This window comes from Gavia stellata, chromosome 1 (genome assembly GCF_030936135.1).
Source record: "Gavia stellata isolate bGavSte3 chromosome 1, bGavSte3.hap2, whole genome shotgun sequence".
Lineage (NCBI taxonomy): Eukaryota > Metazoa > Chordata > Aves > Gaviiformes > Gaviidae > Gavia > Gavia stellata.
The window spans coordinates 18,491,195-18,513,464 of record NC_082594.1 but is presented as its reverse complement, the minus strand read 5'-3'; the positions used below and the strand labels follow the sequence as shown (position 1 = coordinate 18,513,464).

The 22,270-nt window shown below is 36.1% G+C and overlaps 1 protein-coding gene across 1 annotated transcript in view; it reads right to left on the bottom strand.

Moving 5' to 3' along the window:
- Positions 1-22,270, bottom strand: part of DDX10 (DEAD-box helicase 10) — a 201,208-nt gene that overhangs the window by 158,040 nt on the left and 20,898 nt on the right. The window contains exons 10-11 of the mRNA XM_059818823.1: positions 8,597-8,698; positions 521-608 (exon numbers count right to left, since the gene is read on the bottom strand). Coding sequence (XP_059674806.1) covers positions 521-608; positions 8,597-8,698 — 190 coding nt within the window. The remainder of the gene's footprint in view (positions 1-520; positions 609-8,596; positions 8,699-22,270) is intronic.

Genomic DNA, 22,270 nt, shown 5'->3' with positions numbered 1-22,270 from the left:
ACGCGGTTGGTGGTCTTTGCTGCAAAGGCACATTGTTGGCTCCTGTTCAGCCTGTTGTCCCCTAGGACAACCTGTTGCTCCAGGCTTTTTTCTGCAAAGTTGCTTTCCAGCCATTTGGTCCCAGCCCGTACTGGTGTATGGGGTTACTCCTCCCCAAGTTCAGGACTCAGAAGCTGGGAAAGACTCAAACAAAACAGTAAAAAACCCTCAAACAGCTGAGAAGCAGTAACTACTAAATCAAAACTTACTTGCATAGCCAAGACTCTAAAATAAATATGTCCTCACCTATGCCTTAACTTTGGCACAGTCAACTCACACAGGCTATAACAGGCATACTTACCACCAAGTGCTAACACACGACTCTTGTTTCTACTGATGCCATGTTTTAAAGCTTAAAAATCAGAACAATTTAGCAGTTCCAAACACTGTTGCGAGGGCACATATCAGAAGGTCAGTTATTCCAACGGCAGTTCTATTTGACTAGCTTGCCTCAAGAACTATAGTGCAGCAGATGACTTACCCTTTGAGCTTTGTCTTTTAACTCCTGATCTTGAGCTAAGAAAGCTTGCATCCTCTTTTGGATGTCTGTAAGTTTTTCAGGATTAATTCTAATTAAAAAAAAAGGAAAAGAATAAAGTTACCTTTAATTATTAGAACATGCAAAAATAAGCACCTATTAAGTTCTCAGGAGTATCTTCATGTCTTTTGCATTGCTTTCATATGCATAAAGCTATTACCACTCTGAACAGGCTCAGAAAGGAACCGTATTACGGATGAAGCATACAATCCTCAAATAAATAATACAGAAAAGACAAATGGGAGCTCAGACTTTTTATCCAGAGACAGTTTTCTGGTGGCGGTGAAACTTCTTCCAAAGCAAAGCCAAAATCAGTAGTAGAGAACTTCTTGAATTTATAAAAATGCTGAGAAAAAAAATATAGAAGCAGCATAATGAATTGTAATGCTACTTTATACTGAGGTAGCAGTCTTCATAAAGAAATTCTCAGCATTTTTGAAAGTTTAAATAAGATTCATTGCCCTGGGAATACTGAAATGTAAGTACTTCTTTCTTACAGCCAGATGAGCAAAAATAAAGGACATTGAGAGTAAACAGATTTAAGAGCTCCTCAAGATATTGATCAGTGAATAAAAACTAGTGACTGTATTACAGAAAATGACATTAAACCTAGTAAAAAGTTATGCAAGACTCTGGATTTTTACAATTATTCCAGTGATACCTACAATATTCCAGGTTTATTTGCCCAGATCTTTTCTTATCTACTTCTGGTTTTGATCTGCTAGTGCCAACCAAATGTGTCATACAACCTACCAAACATGGTAGGAGGGTACCCCTCAAGTAGAGGTCAAGAGAGATGCACAACTACCAGATTTCTTAATCTGGTTCTTGCTGCTGTGTGCCATGTCATCCCACACTGTACAACAAAAAATAGCCTTTGCTGAAGGAAGTCAAGGGGGGAAAAAAAAAAAATTAAAATCATGCTTCTTCACATAGCACTGTCAGTCTAGAAAACACGACTGACTAAAAAACATTTTACAGTCATTTTTTGTAACATAAGCCATTATGATCATCAATTATTCTTACTAAATATGAAAGCAGCAATTAAGCAAGGGGTTGGAGGGTATTACCAAGCTTTATTCCCTAACCATTTCAATTTCTTATCTCTGTCAGATACAGCCAGTGGAATACTGTAGTGCACACAAGAACTATTTAGCTACTGTTTTAGTGAAAGATCAAAAAACTGAGTTCCAGTTTCAAGCCAGCAAATAATTTACTCTGAAAGTGTAAAGACATAAGAGAGAAAAGAAGAGGCATGAAGAATTCAGTGGGACACAAGCTGACCAACAAGTGTTTGAAATGCAATGCAGGATGGAATGCACAGAAGATACCAAAGATAGAAAAAGTAAATAAAGGCTCTTCTAGATTTTATTCTATAAAACAAGATTGAGAAGGTGACAATGAAAATATTTATGATCCTAATAAAGGAAAAATGGTAGAATAGCAAAATAAAAGCAGTGGTTTGCTTAATCCTGAATTGTATTAGAAGGTACAAACACAAAGTATACTAACTGCACTGCAGAGGAAAGACAGGAAGAAGAGTAAAGAGCCTAGCTAGATGAAATCAACATATTTACAATGACCTGAAACTCAATAAGAAAGCTTAAACTAGAACTGAAGACAAGTATAAAAACAGCACAAATACACTGGAATAAAATAAGAAATACAAGCACAAAATGAGATACAAGAAGAAAAGAAGAGATAGCATGAATAACAAAAAAAGAAAAAAATAGTAATATGAACACCAGTAGTAAGGCAGCCCAGAGAATTGCTGGATTGCTTTTAAGTTATGGGAAAGCTATTAAGAGATGACCTCAAGGCACTTAAATTAGCCAGTGTCTTTTTTCCCCCATTTTCACTCAAAGTGGCAGCTGTAGTCAGACAGCTCACAACCGCTACAGTACGGTCCAAGCTCACACCAGCATCGTAAGTCACAGGATAACAGGTACTTCGATAAATCAGCTGGGTCAAAAGAAATTTGGCCATAACAACTAGAGGGAAAGTCAGACCACTTTTGAGTCATAGTTGTATCTGTTCTTAAGAACTCATCTGAGATGGATAAAAATCTATGGGGCAGGGCAGGTAAACATAGCGCTCATCTTCAAAGGGGGGGCAAAAAAAGAAAAGTTAATCATTTAACTTTTTTCTCGATACCAAAAAAAAACAATTTGTAAGCACCTAAAGAAAATAAGCAAACACCTAATGGCCAACATAGCTTAGCCAGAAGCAAAGCATGACTAATCAGTTTGATTATCCTTCACAGCAGCATTAGCAGGCTTTAAGAATAGGAAAGAAAGAGCAGGTGTCATATTTGATGTCAGCAAAGCATCCAGCAGTTGCACGTTCTCATAAGCCGGTGAAACACTGTCTACATTAAATCTTTTAAGTAAATGCAAAATTGGCCTTGGAGCTGTACTCAAGGAGAGGTTGGGACTGTCAACTACTCACTGTTGTCACTGTCAAACTCAGAATGCATACCAAGTTCCAATTCTCACCTAGGCCCTCTATTACTCATTATTTTCTATTACTTGATTATTGTAGGAATATGATCCATTATTTACAGGGGACAACACTTCACTGGGGCTCCAAGCATAATGGACAATAATCTTAGACAAGATGTAACAACATTTTGTTGACGCCACAAATTTTAGCTTGAGTAATTTGGTTGAACTTTGCAAGAAAAGGGTTTGAAAAAAAAGACAGAAAACACAACACAAGATACTTTACAGTTAAAAGCATGGCAAGATAATGTGGTGTAAATCTAAGCAACGCCAATCAAGAATATGGTGACCCGAGCACATTTTGAGGTTATGCGTTTGTTAATGAGTACATTTGCAAGACTGCATATTAAAAAAAGAGTCATAAAACTGGATTCTCTCCTCTCCAATGCTGTATCATGACAGCCACCCACTGTTGTCTTCATCTCATGCTGGGATTCCAAAAATAAGAAAGCTAGTCATTGTTAAACTGGTTTTTGGTTTTAATGAGTTTGCATATTATTTCTTTCTGAAAAAATACAACTCTTTACAATAATTATATACATGTGACTATTTGAAGAGACAAACATAAAGACTAAACACTTAAATGAACTATTGTAATTTATAAGGTTGCCTAAACAGCTAAGAACCAGTAACTTAGAACCAACAATGCAAAGACTAAAAGGGGGTTTTATGGCATTGTCTGTCATTTTAAGTAGGCTGTTTCTTTCTTTCCTTAGTGTGCGAGTACAAATCTTGCATTTAAGGAGCAGTGTAACTTTTTGACACTGTTGTTTTGCCTAGCAGTTGCATAAATGACCACACTTGACTGTGCCATGATATAAATATGAACTCAGCTTGCTTGGTCTTATGAACTGATCAGACAACGCTCTCCAGATTTCTTTGTCAATATGTACTCTGCTTTCCTCTCATTTCCCCTGTTTTTAACACCAGGATACAAGCACTGCTTTAACTAGATACTCTCTTATTCCCCTTCTTCTCCGAAGCAGACTTTAAACAAAAAAGCTCAACAACCACCAAGACCACCATGCTGCCATGATGTAGCAAAAGAGTTTCCGTATTCCACCCAGCTTCCAAGCAGCAGCAGCAGGTTTTGCTCTGTGCTCTCAGCCTGGAACGTGGCTCCCCATGGTTACACTGGGCAACCTGGAAGGCTGGAGAGAGGAGGAGGAGCTGGAACCTAAGGAGGGCTGCTCAGAGGTGCCAGCCTCACACCAGCAGATGACACACAGGTGCGTAACCATGCTGGTTAGCGACACCAATGGACTGTCCTACAGTAATGATGGTAATTGGGAGGCAGCAAGTTTTAATAGATTCCCTAGTATGAATATTACTGCCATATGCAACACATATTCAAGTATTCTCCACTGTCAGAAAAAAAGGTGTTTGCTGTTGTTGTTTTTTTCTTCAAGAACCACATTTTTGTCATAATATTAAAGAAAGCAATATTACATTGTGGGTATCTACATACTTGCACTTCCTTTGGTAAAATTTTCTAGACACAAAATTTGTTAAAATAACCCCTTAGGAAGCAGCTCTTATCTTGCTACTCAAGAAAATTGGATGTGATGAAGTAGTCTCAAGGTATTATCAAAACCAATTTCAGTTTACAGCTTGTATCTAAAACTTTGAAATTATAGACTCCTTACAAATACGTACATGATATTTAAAACTTTCAGAGTAGCTTTTTCCCATATTTGAATGCTCTAAAATACAATACTTATTACTGCGTATTTTGCACTTTCTCTTGCTCTGTTTGAACAATGAAAAAAAAAATGTATTGTCAAAAGCACTACCTGTAAATTGGCAACTTGTGCTGATTAGAAAGGTATGGTATACTAATAGGCTCTACAGGGAGCTTAGATTTAAAATGGAAAATTAAGAAAACAGCCCAAGCCCTAACCTTCTGAATAGGTATTCAGGAAAACAAAAAAGTTATTCCCCTCTCTCCTTTCAAATTATTTAAAAGCTCTGTCTAAATGAAATAAAGAAATGTTAAGAGCTGTTTGTAAGTCAGAAAACACAAACCAAGGAAAGTAACAGAAAACCGGTTCTTGCAATCCCTGTGCAAGATAACAGGTTAACAAGAACAGCAAAACAAACACTTTAATTGACAGTGATGTTTTGGAAACAAAAAGCTTTCATAAAGAATTTCAGAAGTTTGAAGAGTTAAACTCTGTTGGCAGCGAGCAATGCTTATTACCTTCTAACTCACAAGTTAAATCAATTCTTGAGAATCTATAATTAGGTAGATATGCACAAACAACACCAGAACACTTCAACAGAAGACCTGGAACATGATCCATGGGTTGATGGAACGTCAACAATTTATCAACTGACAAAACACACCAGGGTTGTATTAACTGGGAAACTGGCTAGAAGTAAACAACCTAAGAAAATTTGTATTTAAAAACTTTTAGGATTAAAATGGTTTGCAATCCACAAGTAATTACAAGAATTTTTTTTAAGGATTTTAGTTAGCATCTTAGAAGTACGATGCTAAACCATTAACAAGACCAGGTAGACAAGTCTAAGTAAAAGCATTCCCCTTCATTACGATGTTACAAATACTAAGAAGGTATATTTTGCAGACTGAGAAACTGGATCTCGGGGCAGGCTGTTAAAATATATTATCAATCAAAAGCCCTGCATTTGCTTGTATATTATACATATGCCCTAGTGGCTTGGTAAAAGAATGAATTTTTGGGGTGGTGTTTAAAAAAAAAAAAATAGCAGAGTTTTGCATTGATATAACATCAGATCAGCAAGAATGTGTTAAGAGATACATCCATGGCTGTATCTCCAGAGACACATCTAACTTGGATTATAAATAGAAGGCACATCTACTGGGGGGGGTAAACAAGATATTTGCCATATTAAAATTGCATTGTTATTCTGGTACAAAAATAATGATTTAGATTTGCATGAATAAATACAGGTTAAAGAGGCTTTTTTACCATGTTCTATGATAAGCTGTTCAAACAGTTAACTGCATTACTCAAGAAGTTAAAAGCGTAGCTATCAAAGAAAGGCAAAATATTTATAATATCCATAAGATCAGGCATTTATTTAGTAAATGTCAAAATAAGATAAATTATTTGAATAACTATCATTTTAAGAAGGAAAAAGATGAAGTTTGGAAAAAGAGACAATTTGCTTACACTGTGGCGGTTATACAATAGCTCCTTTTAAAGCACTATGATGCTTAAAGGAAAAGAAAATACCAGACTTTAATTCAGTTTACTTACTGGTATTGTCCACGTTCAGTTGGCGGTTTTTTTGGGGGGTTGGTTTTTTTTTTTTGCTGTTGCTGTGTGGGTTTTTTAAACAGCAATGGCAAAAGAAAGCTTTAAGCACAATTACACTTTTGCTAGTTGTTTGATTCCATTCCAGTCCTTATTTTCAGTGTTTTAGCAAAAGTTGTCTTATGCTGGAAGTTCACACATGTTCTACACAGAATCGATAGCCATGTTTGACCAGAAAAGGTGTATTCACTTCACTGGCTGCTGTGCACTCAGTTTGTTACATAGAAGCAGCATTCTCAAGTGCAATTCACAAGTGCCTCTGAAATGGCGTATCACATACATCAAAAGTACTTAAAAAAAAATAAAACTAAACCTTAAATCTGGGAAATGCTATATACATGTTTCTATTCTCTGCAGAAATTACAACTTGTGTCCAGGTGTGGCACACTTGGAGTGATGACATCCAACTATGGTATCAAAATGGCAATCCTCAGGGAAACCAAACAGAAAAATCAGCCTAGTGAAGCTGAACACTGGAGCACTCATAAAAGAGTAAGATTCAGTAGGAACTGACAGAATTTGTGGTTTTCATTCCAAGCTCTTGCTTCTTTCCCCTTCAGTATAGCTGATCACACAAGCCTTCCTTTTCATGTGTAAAAGCAAAATAAGAAGTTTGTTAGAAGTCACCATCATATCAAATTGCAATTGACCAGGCTATCCTGACTTACTTTAACACATCCTATTATTGATTTTACAATAGAAAAAGCTAATGAAGTGAAAACAATTCTCATTTAGTAGATTTTAATAATGACAAGTCCCAAAGTATGTGTTCACATTATTCCTTAACCCAAGTTTTGGCGTAAACATATTTGGGAAGTGTAAAAAAACCAGATAACAGTATAAGCAGTGGCAATTTCTTACCATCCTTCGTTATATTAGAATTCAAAGAATACAGTATAGTTAATTTTGAGCAAACCTGATGGTTTAAGCAATGCGGTAACAGTAAGTTTCACTCTACTTTGATTTCTTCTCAAAAACGATTATTCCACAAACACTTTCTGCATACAGGTAATTATCTTCTTTGCTTAGATATCCGTATCTTCACATTCAAACCACAGCTTTTCAAAGTAAAAAAGTCCTAGCCTTGCTCATAGCCACTTGTACAGAAACTTAATTTTCTACCTTGTCATCCTTCTCTAGATTTCTTCTAGTTCCACTCTACAATTTTTGGCATAGTGTAACCTGAACTACGTAAGTAGGAGTCAGGCTCATTCCACGTTTTCTGGAAGAAGAATTGAAAGCAAGCCAGATTTTCTTTACATTCTGTTTCCTCTTTTGATTTAGCATTAGACTGACAGGCGCAAAGAACAATGAGCTCCTTCCTACCTATAGCTGCTAATTAAGAAACTACCACCAATGCTTTGTAGTGCTGTGGTTTTTTTCTATTATTTTTACAGTTAGGGTTTTTGTCTTTCCTACATCTCCATTACTCCACATTTAATAGAAATTGGAAATAAGTGCTTTCTTATTTTTACATGGTATCATTATATGCTCCTGCAACTCTTTCAAAGTCAGTTCTCTTTTGTACAGATAGCATAGAAATCTACAGGTCTCCATCACAATACTGTCTCTGGTATGTAAAATGACCATTTAGCCACATCTTTTATTTCCTGTTCTTCAACTAACTGATTCAGAAAGATCATGACAAATTGGAGAAACAGTCTAGAACTAAACAAAAGACAGGTAAGAGAAACAAGAATGACAAATGTGTAAGAACATACAATGACAGATTAAAGAAATTGTAATTGTTTAATCTGCAGAAGAAGAGAGAGAGATAGCACGATAATGTTCAATTACATAAAAAGTAGTGCAAAGAGTAAGAGAATACGTAATTTTCCATATATTCTTGGCACAGAATATTTCACTTAAATTAGTTACACGGCTTATCAGGCACTTGAAGAAAAAACCTTAATGGCAGGAACTGCTGAGTATATAGATGAGATCACTTTGGGAAATTGTGAAGATATTCATTGGCAAGTTAGACAAGCATCTGATAAGAATGATTTGTGCAGCTGATCCTGCCTTTGGGAAAGGGGATGGAATAGGTAACCTCTCAAGGTCTTTTGCTTCTACAACACTATCAAAATCAAACTGTTTCCCTTGTTTGTCCAGCTCCAGGCAATTCAAGCACTTTACTCCATCAGGATTGTCATAGATTCATCACACGATTCCTGTACAAAGAAGGCTGAATAACAGACAAGCCATTAGTCACTTACTTGATTTCACTGACAGGTACTTTCCTCTGGGCCAGCTGTTCCACCATGCCCTTTTCTTCTGAGGGAAGCAATACTAACAAAGCTTCACCACCTTCTTTGTATCTGATCATGGGGAAAAAAAAAAAAACGGAAACCACCACACAAAAATGAGACCTCAAGCAAACATGCAAAAAAATACATTTTTTGTTGATGTTTTCAATAACCAATGAGAATTTGCATTTGCTTCCTTATAAGCAGCCCAAAGAGCAGATAAAAATCCTCACTTTACAAAGGGAAAAGAAAAGACAAACCAGTTAAGTGACTTGCCGTATCTCTGCTTGAGCTGATTTCAAAACTACACCCAGAGCCCTGAACATCTGGGACTAAGACATAGATTCAGACCAGTGGATCTGTTCTTCCCTAGGTTAGAAATATTTCTGTAGTAATCAAACAGCACTTGACCAAAGCTTACAATACTAGAAGATCTAGGTACCTGCATTCATCCTTCACCAATAGGCAAGTCTTAACACCTGGTAACAACTGATTCTCCTTTGCACATCCTGCAAGTGTAAAGGCTAGGAAAGGTAAGCGCCTTGATCCCAAACAACAACTCCTACTTTCATGTTCAATAAAGGCTACTTTTCTAACAGGTCACAGAGGCATCACTGAAAGAAAAGCATAAAACCAGGAGTTCTTTCATTTATAGAAGCAGTTTTTAGGTGCAAAAGAAAAAATACAATCAGACTGATCCCATAAGATCATATCTAGTATTCACTCTTCAATGCATTTAACAGCTGTATCAAATGTAGCTGAGTTTACTCAAGATACATGGTTGGCAAAGAAATAAAAATTCTTCTACTTTAAGAATAAAGCATCCTCTTGTTCACTTTCTTTTTATGAAAGAAAATGTCAGTTCCTACTTTTGGGAAATTTAGCAACTGGAGGACATTCATGGACAAAAAAAAAAAATACCCAACAGCATTAGTAACCAAATAAGACAATGGGTTTAAGTGCTACTGAAAAAGTAGTAATGATGAGTTAGCTTATCTGCATTATCTAAGTCCATATCTACTGTAACACATATCTTATTACTTCATTTACATTTACAGTACAGATTGATAGGAAAATATTGATAGAGTCCTCCACTACATAAAAAACAACAATCCAGCTAAATTTCAGCAATATGCCAAAATTGGACAGAATCCAACTCACAACCAGCTAATGAGAGGAGTGTGTGGGACAAAGCAAAATAAGAGTGTGGTAAGTTACTATGTAGAGCAGCTCTAAACTGCCAAGAGCTACTCACAGGGAAGTCCCTAGGCAGCAGCAGGTTGTGAGCCTAAACATAAATTGAGTACTTGTAGTCACAGCAATTTATTTAAAACAGAAAATTCTCATTGTATTATTTTTCAAGTGTCAATTTATGTCAAATTATTTACTACCTTAACAGGCCTTTGGTTTGGTTCCTACTCCAGTCATATTTGGTTTTTTTTTTTTCTCTGTGCTGGTAAAAACTTTTCATCCATCTTAAGTATATCTGGTTTGTCCTTTCCGTTTTCTGTAAGGAAAGTTAACCGTTTCCTCTGTCTTTATTCCACTCAGTCTGTTGCCATTTCATAAGTCTTCAGCTTCTGTTAGTCCATCATACATTCTCCTGTTGGGTCTTTACTCCAATTGCATTCACTCTTCCCCATCAAGAGAACCATCAGGGAAAGGATATTATACAAAAGGTATAAACTGTCAGCAGAAGGGTGGGAGATGTTATTGGTTTGCCTTTGGGTCAGAGACCACAGAGAACAAGACTGTGCCAGGGTAGGCCACATATCTTCCCAATAAAAGCTCAGCAGTGACAGAAGAAAACACCGGTTCAGTCTTTGTGCATAGAAAAGGGGATATAAGTGCTATTTAAGGAAGTATTAGAGTCAAGACTCCCTGGCTTAAGAGAGCTTTTAAGTTGGAGGACAGAGAGCGCAGAAGGATGTTCTCAGGCACACCAAGCAAGAATCATACCATTAACTGATAAAAATCATTTCAGATGGAATATAGGGAGCCCACATTTCTCCAAGCAGAAACAGTTACCACTTGGCAAAAAGAGTACTGCAAAACTGTTTGAAAACTATAAACACTATCTGTCACAGCATAGTAAGCAATGCAAGTAGCAACAAAATCTGCAGTTAAAACAGTCTGACAGCTTTTATTACAGCTCTCTGCTTTTATTTGATGAATTTGGAAAATCAAAACAAAATGCTCTTGGATGCCTTTTTTTTTTTTTGCCCAATGCTATACATGATGGGCTTGGGGACTGGCTTTTAAAGATAATTTTAAAATGTTTAATGAATGTTTTCATCTTGAGATTTTAATCCTTACATTCTAGATTTTGGAATTTTACATGGAAATCAGATTTATACAAGAGGAGGGTTTCTGCCACATGCCAACACTATGTAAATTTACTGGGTTTATATGGTTTAGTAAGAAGACCAAAAGAAATGGTAAGACATTTGGACTTTGTCCCAAAAAATACTACTTTAGGGTTGTGGGCAAGGAAGAGACACTGTACAAAAACTATACTAACTTGATTTTAATCTATTTAATTAGTAGACCTAAAATGTTTAATGTAGAAATACCAGCTTGTAGAATTTTTCTAAAAAAGAGTTCTAAAGCAATCCATATGCTTGGTTTAAGGCAATTTATTATCTTTACCAACAGCATAGGAGGATGTAAGTCACTGCTAACCAAACATCCCATGAATATTTGAGCCCTTTATATAATAAATAAGGTTGGGAATGACTTGCTTGCATAGACCAAGTGCACCTTCTAAGAAAGCTCTATGTATTTTAACCCCTCCAAATTCCAGATGGTATTTCCACAAAGTGGGTGCATGTCAGACACTGCCACTGCTTGAACAAGCAGTGAAACTGTGGAAAGCCACTGATTCTTATAGGACTTTGCATTTTATGGCAAAAATTGATGAACACAGTTCCAAGGCAGCTAATTATTCATCAAGAGAACCCAAGCTCTCAGAGCACTGTTGGAAAGAAGGATGAAAATACTCTATTTTATCTACCCAAGGCTTGTATCAGACAGGAAGACAGAGATAATATTGCTGCCAATACTAGTCTCGCCGATTCAGAGTACAGAATAACACACAGCTCTGCTCTTCTCTTCAAAACAGATGCTACAAAAGGAAAGGATTCCAAAAAGAGCTATGAGAATCCTCCGATATGTGGAAAGAATGTCTGTTTGGTCTCTAACAAGAATCTTCCTCATTTGTCAGGAAGACAAAAAAAAGTCTTGATCACACCATATAAACACCTACAAAGGATGGTTTTTGCAGATCCCTTAAATTTAGTCAAAGGCATGAAGTGATTTGTGTAGTTTTGTTGCTTCTAGCATTTCTTATGCTGGAGTGCCTGACTTGGCATTCTTGAATTGTTGCTTTATTATATTTATTTTATTCAGTGTGCAACACACTATGAAAGACCAGTGCCATACAAATCATGGAAGAAATACCCATCAAGGGTCAGAGAGTGCAGATATCCTCTCTGCCAGCCACAAACCCAAACTCTGGAATGATACAGTACAGTAAATACCACTCTAGATTAGTTTTGCTTTTATAGTTTTTCTTCAGTACCCACGAGGCCACTCTCAAAACAGGATGCAGGATCAGATGAACCTTCAATCTGACCCTTGAAAGGTGTTCTTGCGTTATTAGTGCTAAGCACATTATATGCTGAGTCAGCTGTCTTTTCAGAAAGTACAAATTCAGGAGCTGTAATTCTAAAGGCACATTCCTTAGAATATTCACAAAAAGAAAATAAACTTTAAATCTGGTATCTATGGACAACAACTAATTCGATGTTTACATTAAGTCTTGCAAAGCCTTTATACAGATAAAATAGTACTACAGCTAAAGTAAAGAAACAATCACATAAAACTAGACAAAAAAAAGAAAAAGGGATTTCCAAACACATATACTTTCTCATCTTTTGGCAACTGCTAAGGAAAAAAAAAAAAGGAACATTAAAAATACTTCTCAGAGCTGATGACTTCAGAAATTCAAAGGGACTGAAAGACATTCGGTAACTATTGATACCGTGTAATCTTTTTCCTTACCTATTTTGGAAACATTCACTCTTTTAAATGCCAACATTTTAAACGTACTCGAAGTTAAGGAGGAACAGTCTTTGCCCATTTTTATATTATAAGTGTAATTTAATTAATTAAAAAAACAGTTTAATATTAATGCTGTTCTTCAGCTAAACATGAAAATGTAATCATTACAGAAGTAAGAAAGCTGAAAACCAAACGATCTTGAGTACCATCTGGGAAGGTTTGTATCTGTTCAGTGTCTCCAATGGGTATTTTGTTAAGCAAAGCAAAATGCAAGCTAATAAAAAAGGAGTTTTACTTGGGTAGAGTATTATCTTATTTCTCAAAAAAGAAAATTATGGTCTTAAAGATAACCTCAAAAAGAGAGGTTGCTGTGGGAAAATCTAAGTTTTCAAAAGTGTTTTCTCTGTGTCTTTCATTCTAAAAGCTTCTATACGGGCAAACTTATGAAACCACAAGCTACTAAAAACTGGCATAAACAATAAAGAAAAGAACACTTAGATCTTCTGCTCAAAATTTGTTTCCATTACAATGCCTAACACATAGGAGAAAAGAACATCCCTCAGTATCCTAAGGGAATAAAGTTCTCCACTAAAGCCAAAAAAAGAACATTTATGTAATTATTTTCAGTAGACAGATAAAACCTTTAAACCTTTATAGATGATAAAGCAGCAAAGAGTCAACCTCAGCTACTGAAATGTTTCAGCAGGAGGACTACTTCTTCTGCAGATGAGAAGACACTAGGAGAAGTTGTCCCCATTCTTGCTGAGTGCAGCCTTCAAGTCGTCCATCATCACCAAAACCAAACATCTGTCTTAACAGGCTAATTCACTCTAGTGATTTATTATTCACTAAGTATGCACCTCAACTGTGCTGGAAAAAAGTAAATTAAAAACCTCAAAGTAATCAAACTTTCTTGGACTGTGTAGTAATTGATGATATTACTTATCTTGTCATCTCCTCAAGGTGATCAAGAAACCAGAGCAGGGACTCATCTTTGCATTGCGATTTTAACAGTCTCTCAGGATACCAGATACAATTCATTCCAATTCTATGGAAAATTGCATCTTACTTGCAGAAAGTCTTTGGGGAAAAAAAAATTCACATACTTCTAGTTCAAATCTGTCTTGTTTTCTAGAGTCTATTGGCTTCAATACTTATCAAAAAGTCAAGTAACTTCTCTGCAACAACTTACAAGCAAGGAAGCTGTGACAAACCATCATTAGCACTGTAAAGCAAAGGGTAAGAATGATATATTTAGGCTGATTGCAGATGAGAAAAACGATGCCTAGAATCAAGGGCAAGCACCAAAGGCTGGACAAGAAGGAAATGGGATAAATTAGTTAGGACAATGTGGTACTGGTTAATTAGAAATAGAGAAAAATGGTTTAAAAATGTCAAGAGCACCATTTCCCTAGCAAAGAAACACAAAGACTTGCCAAATAGATTCTGTCATGGTGAATAAACTATCCTCTTGATTTTAGTGTTTTATTTTATTTATTTTTTGGTATGAAATGAAACCATCTTAAACTCCTGCTAAAAATCACCCTGAGCCAACAGCTGGTATCAAGCATGAAGGAACTATTAGCATGGCAAAAACTCAGTGACGACAAGATGAGAAAAAATGTTTTTCATGCAGGCCAAATAGACTTCATCTTTGCTAATCTTAACATATCTTAACCTACCCTTGATCAGATCCAGCCAAAGGCTGCATAAACCCCTAGCCAATACTATTGAAGCAACCAATACTACCATTATCACAAAGGCAATAGATTAAAACATACCGTGTTTATTAACCGATTCCACCTTGCCGTGCAACTAGACTTGAGCTTGTTCTAACTACATTCAGAGTAATTTTACATCCTTGCCACAACCATCGTTAACATATATAGCTCAGTCAAATACAGCATATTTTAACTGTCAGTGGCATACGAGTCACAGTGATACCACAATAAAATAGGAATGGGAACTGTCTGATTGATGGTCATCAGGCACCAGCGTATTGCTGTAGGGCAGACATCCAGTAGAAAAAAAAAAAAAAACAAAAACTATGGGAAAGCAATGTAAAGAGAACTGTTAAGAATAACCTGCATGGATATGGAGACCTTACAGGAATTGTTACACAGGTTGTCTTGAACAGATGTATTGCAACATGTTTCCCTAACATTTGTATTTCAGAAGATATAAGTTGATGCCAAATTTCAAAAGAGTTAAAGGCAGTATTGCTGCTTTGTTTGGCAAGGAAAAGATACTCTATTTCAAAAATTAGCAAAGGAGAAAATGGAGATGAGGTAATTGTAAAATTTGGGGGAGGAGGTTTGCGGATATAAGGATACTTGCATTACAGTTTCCTGAATGGGAATATTTCCCATTACAGAAAACTCAATATAAAGGAGGTGATAAGGTTTTTGAAGATATTTCCACACACAAACATTAAAGAAACCGTAAGTATATAATTTTTATGCTTTGGAGGTCACACATCTACCACCATACTCAAACAAATGTGTTTTATGGTTTTTTTTAATCTGTAACTTAAATGGGACTTTACCAAGTTGACTTGATTAAAGATCTAATTTTAGCCTAACTGGGCCAGGATGGATAGTATCAACACACGCTGTCATCTCATCTGTCAAAAGACATAGAAGGAAGTAAAGTATCACGGCAAAACTTGTGAGCTTAAATCAAAGCCCATTCCTAAGAAGTCTTGCATTCCAAGCCAACAAGCCACCTTTGGATACATTAGCATTGCAGAAACTCTCCACAGTAGATGCCTTCAGGGAAAGGAAGTCAGGTATCAAGGAAGCCAAATCAGCTTCTCAGCTGTCTTTTTCTCACTCAAGCCAAATTTTCTAGAGACTTACCAGAAGTAAGCAAAAGATGCTTTCCTTAAATCTTCAAGGTCGGTAAGTTAAGCGTTTGGAATAGCATCAAAACCAAGCCCACTAAATTTGCCTGGTTTTGCATGTCCTTTATGATACACTCTAATTAAGTATCTTCACTCTTCTTCCGCTGGACCCTTTGTTCATGATACGTGGTTGCCAAACTATTAATACAAAACTATTTAATAGTTACTTCCACTGTGAAGCCAAATTATTCACCACGTAAGGTGATCTTTTATTCACTGAGCACCATTCACACCTTCTCAGAACATAAAAATTCTGGAGCACTTGATTTTGCAACAATAATGTTCTTGAAACCCTTGCATACAATTTTAGCTTCCATAAAGAATCCAGAACAAGACAATTTCATCACGTGAAATAACCGACAAGCAAAAGTCAAAAAGCAGCACACATCCCTGCCTCTAGAGCGAAGATTTACCACTGCAAAGACTGAAAGAATATGCCAGTGAAATTATATAGGTATTTGTTAATGCACACACTATTGCAATTGAGACTTGAGGATGAGGAAAAAATAGCTGGCATAGTACAGTTCTTCATCTGTTGTAAGAAGTACTTGAAAAGAGAGAATCACCATCTGAGTATGCAAATATACATCTAGTTTTTAGAAGCTAGGTTACAAACAGTGACTTTCCAATCTATAGGTTAGCTAAAAACCTAACAAGCATGCTTAATATAATACGGACTAGAAAAAAGTTAGTCAGGTTCTATTATTTCTAGCATGTAATTTATGTTTTATTTTAAAATTAATTTAAATTCCTTGATAAAATAACTACGGTAGTGAAGGAAAAAGCATTTCATTGATGCAGACATTTGTCTATGTAAAGGAACAATATAAGACATCTATAAAAATACATCCAAAAAATATCAAAATGGACAGTTTTATTCTGAGAAGACCTATTTCAATCTGATGTGCATATGAATAAATCTGTTCACCCACACACTATCCTTCAACAAAGAGACACTAATATCCATATCTACCCCTAAGGCCTTCCACTGAAATACAATAATTCATAGTTTTGTTTTAAAATTCAACTATTAAATCTGATTATATAAGCTACCATTTTTAAACATATTTCTTAACCAAATTAACAGCTTTAGGTCTCTCATATTAGTCTCAATTCAGGCAAAGCTTTGTTTCCAATTATACTGCCTTCCGGGCCTTCTGACACAATGAGGACTGGTGAAATCTAAGCTTCAAAACAAGAAAACATTATTTCTCCGAGCCCAGGAGCAAGGAGAGTTTTATCTACTGTTTATCGTAACTTCTACACTGCTGGTTTTCTTCCCTAACATGGTAATTTGTTATTCTATTTTTTTAAGTGACAAATGAGCACAGAAAACAAATGAATATCAGAATTTCTATCCCACCTACCTGATCAATGGTCTCTTTCTGTAATAGATATTTTTCTTTAAAACAGCAAATCTTTAACAAGAGATCTGTGTGCACTGCTAACTGAAACTGGGCTGTATCATCTACAGCAAGTCCTACTAAAGCAGCCCAACAAAAATCACAATAGACCAGAACGCATGCTTGCTATTCACAGCTGAGGAAATGCTGCAGACAGCCTGTGTTCACTGCTGGTTCTTTGATACAGCCAAGGAGAACAGCTCTTTCCCATGGTTTGTGAACAGTCCAACATCCCACGGAGCATTTAAAACAAGCAACAAGAAGTGAACTAGCTTCATTTTTTGGTTTTGGTTTAGCTCATTTCTAATGCTTTGTTCACTCCTATTTCTCCATTGCATAGACCTTAGTTCAGTATCCTAAAAATATTATTAGTAAATATTGCTATGAAGTCAGAGATTGCCTCAGGGTTTGTTTATTTTGAAGTTTGTTTTGTTTTCCTCTGATCACTTAATATCCTTTTCCTCCTCCTGTCTGGACAGCACCCCATTTCTACCTATTGCCGAGTTCTGAGAACCTAGGGCAACTAGGTTTTATTCATACCACAAAAACATGGTCCCCTTCATTCAGTCATACTGGCTAGGTGTCCTTGTTTGCCAGACAGACTTAGTCACAAGAAATAACGGACAAGAATAGGCAGTGGCTAACCAACCTGATCATGCTAGTCTCAAAATAAATTAAATTCAAAAGGTCTTGGGAGGTTGTTGGGTCCTCCAGCCTAAACTGTAAGCAATCCATTTTCCACAGCAGCTGTGTTCACTCTACTGCATTAAAATACATGTGCTTATTTATTTTTTATTACAGCTTATAGGATAGCTTCATATCAGCAGGTAATAACCTTAGCCACTTAATATTTCAGTGTATTGGAACATTCATACCATGCCATTATGAAGAGAATTCTAATGGATAACACAATGCCAGCCAGTAAGACTGCAGCATCACAGGCCACTGTCAGGAACGTAGCTAGGGTACAATGTTTAATTTTAAAGAATTCAATAATGTGAACTGCAAGTTAAATATGTGGTGTCAACAATTTCTTGTGACTTCCACTAGCTGCTATTTTTACTTAACTTGAGTTAGGATAATGACTTGACTGCAATATAGCATGAGATGGTCTAAATACTGCATTTATTTTTGAAGAAACATCAGTAAAAGTGCTTCAATGGGCCTTAAATATGAAAAAATAATCAAACAAGGAGCTGCCATCTTGACTGTACTGTTTATTAGGACCCAAGACATGTATCCCTGGCATATATTTCCCAATTTAAAAAAAAAAAAAAAAAAAAAAAATCAAGCTTGCACCATTGAAAAATAGTTCCCTTAAGTCACTCACATTTTTAAATGCTTTAGTGCCACTTGCAAGGATTACTCTAAATGCTTATTAGTCTCACTTTCACACACAAAATGTGCAATTACTTAAGGAGAGCCCCAATAAGCATGCTTCAAAGCATTTTACTTCATGACAGAATAAGATCGTTATACGACCTGCCCCTTTCACCTTTCCAAAATTTGATGTGTGTGTATTCTTCAGTATTCACGAGGCATCAAAAAGACTATAGATCTTTTAAGTCTTTATTCATACTTCTTGGCTCTAATCATCATACTAGCCAGTAGAAAGACGGTAGGCAATAGAGCATCCTGCTTTGGAAAGATGGACTTTTATTATTCCATTTCTTTTCAGAATGTAATTTACCAAAAGGAAAAAAGCATACATAGAGCTAGACAGAACATGCATGCCTGCATGCGTGCTATGTTTAACAACAATAAAATTACAGTGACTTTCCTAAGTCAGTTTAAGCACCTAAGAAACCTAACCAACTAGCAGGGATTAAATACCATCAGAGCCTGAGTCAGACCTAAAGCCTATATAAAGTTCTGGACATACCACAGATAAAAACCGCAGAGCAAAAAGATTTATTCTGCTTAAAATTCCACTGTCAGTGTCTTTTAAAAAAATAAAAAAGACTCCTGACAGAAAAATCACTAAACTCAAGTAATAGTTTTTCATAGTCTCCTCTAAAGGAAAAAAAAATGGCGCTGAGGGAGGAATGTAGTGCTAGGAAAAGAAAGAAATTAATTACCGAGACGTGCCAGGATACAGGTACATCCAAAACACAAGATATTTATGGATGAATAGAAAGATAAAATAGACCTTTCAGTGTCTTTTCTACTCATCAATGCAATCATGACTGAAAGAAAAACATCCCTATATATGTTCCTTTCATGCCAAATAACTTAAAAATTATGTTTGGAAAAACATTTGGGGGAAAAAAAGTTAGTATCAGTGTGCTTCAGAAATTATTATCTTCTGCTGTCCCCTAGTGGCACTGTAACTTGTTTCACAAAATTCATCAAAGAATATTTTCAAATGTAAGCTTCATAGGCTACAGAACAGAAGGCATCAATAGAAATTAAAAGTGAGAAGAAATTAGTTTTGCAGACAATTGCTACAAGTATCTCTTATTTACTTAGAATTTTTGAAACTAAAACCCATAGGAAAACACTGTGATCTAGTATTTTAAATTACAGAATTTGCTAAGAGACTGTGTGACAAAAATATAGCCAAAAATACTTATGGGCATGGTCATGATATTGTCAGTATTTTAGAAATTCTGTTACTGAACTAGTCAAAACTTTAAATAAATACTTCAAAATGCAGTTGGAAGAAATATCTTCCAATCATAGCATACCTTTCAAGTTTAAAAAAAAAAAAAATCAAGATATGACGATTCTACTATAAAGTAAAAGCATTACTGGACAACACCCAGATTTTCTTGATCTTACTTTACATAAATCAAAAATGCAGGAGCTGCAATTCATGTACTTCAGTAGGATAAAATGCAAGTGAAATGCTACTTAGGGAACACAGTGGTCTTATCCACTTAAAAATCAATGATTATCTTTCATCTTAGATAAGGCTTTGCAAAAATGTAACACAGATCTGGGAACACATCCACGATTATTAGTCAAAGATTTTTCAGCCCCATCCCCAAAATAATTTCTCTCTTGACTGTCATATTTACTTTTGTATCACAAAATAATTTGATTTCAAAAATAAACAGTATTTGGCATCCCAGTTTTAATTACAGTTTAACACAGTCACTTAATTAGCTGAGATACTCAATTTAGCTTTCATTCCATGCAATTATACACTCTCATAACCCATGAAAATTTGCAATTATCTCTAACCTCATTGATGAGGACTACTAAACTGCAGTTCAGTTCATTTTTATCAAGTTTCTAGAAGAAACAAAGCTTCTCATACTAACTGTAGCTACTGAAAAAAAGTCATGTTTCCTACTCAACACCTAAGAGTCCACGGAGAAGTACATTCTCAGTTATCCACATCTAAAACTGCACTAGCATATTTCCTGAGTGCACAGTGTTTACTTAAAACTATTAGACATTTCCCTTGGTTTATTTTCAAAGATTTATTTCATGCTGTTAAGGTCACTAAATGAATCACGTTGCAGGACCACTTTATTTTAAGGACAGAGAGAGCCTGTATGTTTCTCCAAAATGAAAGCCCCACGTAGGTAGAACCTTCCTTGATCTTTGTATCAGATTAAGAGACAGAAAATACCCATAGAGCTTTTCCTACAGAAGGAATTTGCTTTCCCTATCAGTCACCACCCCGCCAGCTCAGACGACTTGCTCAGACGTACTCCCCGTTTCAGTAAGGTCTGGCTACTGAGAAAATCACATAAAAGGAAATGTAAACGACAGCTGGGTGAAGCAAGGGGCAGGCATCCCGCACAGCCCACCGGACAGACCCTCTGCCCCGACTGCCTGTTTAAATCTGTCCCTCAAGCGATCGCAGAAGGTTGTATTTAAGAGGCCGCTGAAGACAGACCGTTAAGGTTGCAAGGCTAACGTCCTCATCAGAGCGACGTTTTATTAAAAGCACTGAGGAAAAGGGGGGGTGTTTGTCTTTATGTAGCTGCTTCCCCTCTCTAAACCTACTTACAATCGCTCTTCTCAGTGCCTAACGAGAACTGGGACAAGGCCTGAGGACTGTAACTCCAGGGAGGTGCTTTAACGCAGGGACACAGCTCGGGAAGAGCTCAACAAACCTTCCAGAAACTGCCAATTAAATGGTGCCAAATATACTGGTTTCCCTTCCACAGTGACAGTATGCCATCAAAACAAAATTACAAGCCTTCTGTGGAAGCCACACAGGATTTTTTTAAATAAAAAAAAAAAAAAAGGGGGGAAAACCCCACAAAACCCAATATTCTAACTAAGCCTATATGCTTTTCTCTCAATTGGGATGCATGAGATTACAGCTGTATTTTAATTTAGCCAAACAGCTACATGTTTTATCTATTTATATGTAACATTTGCTGATTTTGTTCATAGACAGTTTCTTTCCAAAAGCATTTAAAAATGTATTATTCCCTTCTACTGTAACAGGTATATAGGAAAATGGAGGACACAGAAAATAATGGGGCAGAAATGTTACCAATTACAATGAAAACATGACTAGAACTTCCACATTCTGAAAGAGGGCTGGAAGTACACACTCCTATTACAGAGTTACCAAAATTTAATGCCATCTAATCCAGAAAGACAGATTTCAAACTCCTATAGTGCAGAGTGCTGAAGTCCTATTCTAAGACACTGTTCTGTCATTAGGTTTGACAACTGCCTATATTGCAAACCCTACTACAAACAAATTAAATTATGTACGAGATGTAATGCCAGGTCTTGCATTTCATCCTTCAGATAATTGTGTAAAGTTTTTGATCTACTGAATTATGCGCAATAACAACTCCCGTTTCTCTTAAAAATCTTACTTCAGAGATCAAGGACCAGGTTTGCAATAGCATATCTGGGTAACTCCCTTCCATTATAAAGGCTTAGCCACAAATATTTTAACTAAAGCGATCCCTAAGAATATAATTCTACAAAAGACTTAGAAAATTAAAAACTTAACCTGTAATTAACATTATTTGATTCCTTCCTCCTCAAATTAAAATAAGGAAGAAATATTTCCATTCTTTTGAAGAGTCTTCAATGACAAAGAAACTGGATCCACAGTCTAAAGCCTTATTTATCTATAAATGGTGGTGGCAAAACAAGCTTTCCCACCACAAACATGCTCAACTCAGCCTTTGAGGTAATCTTGCCAAGTGCAAAAGATTTTTGCTTCCTCACTACTAATCTTCCCTGATCATATTAAACAACTGGGCATATTTTTTCTGTCTGCTGTAAGGAGTCTCTGAAGCTCACTAAGAAATGATTAAGTCAAACCATTACTCTTAAGTAATCAAAAGGGTC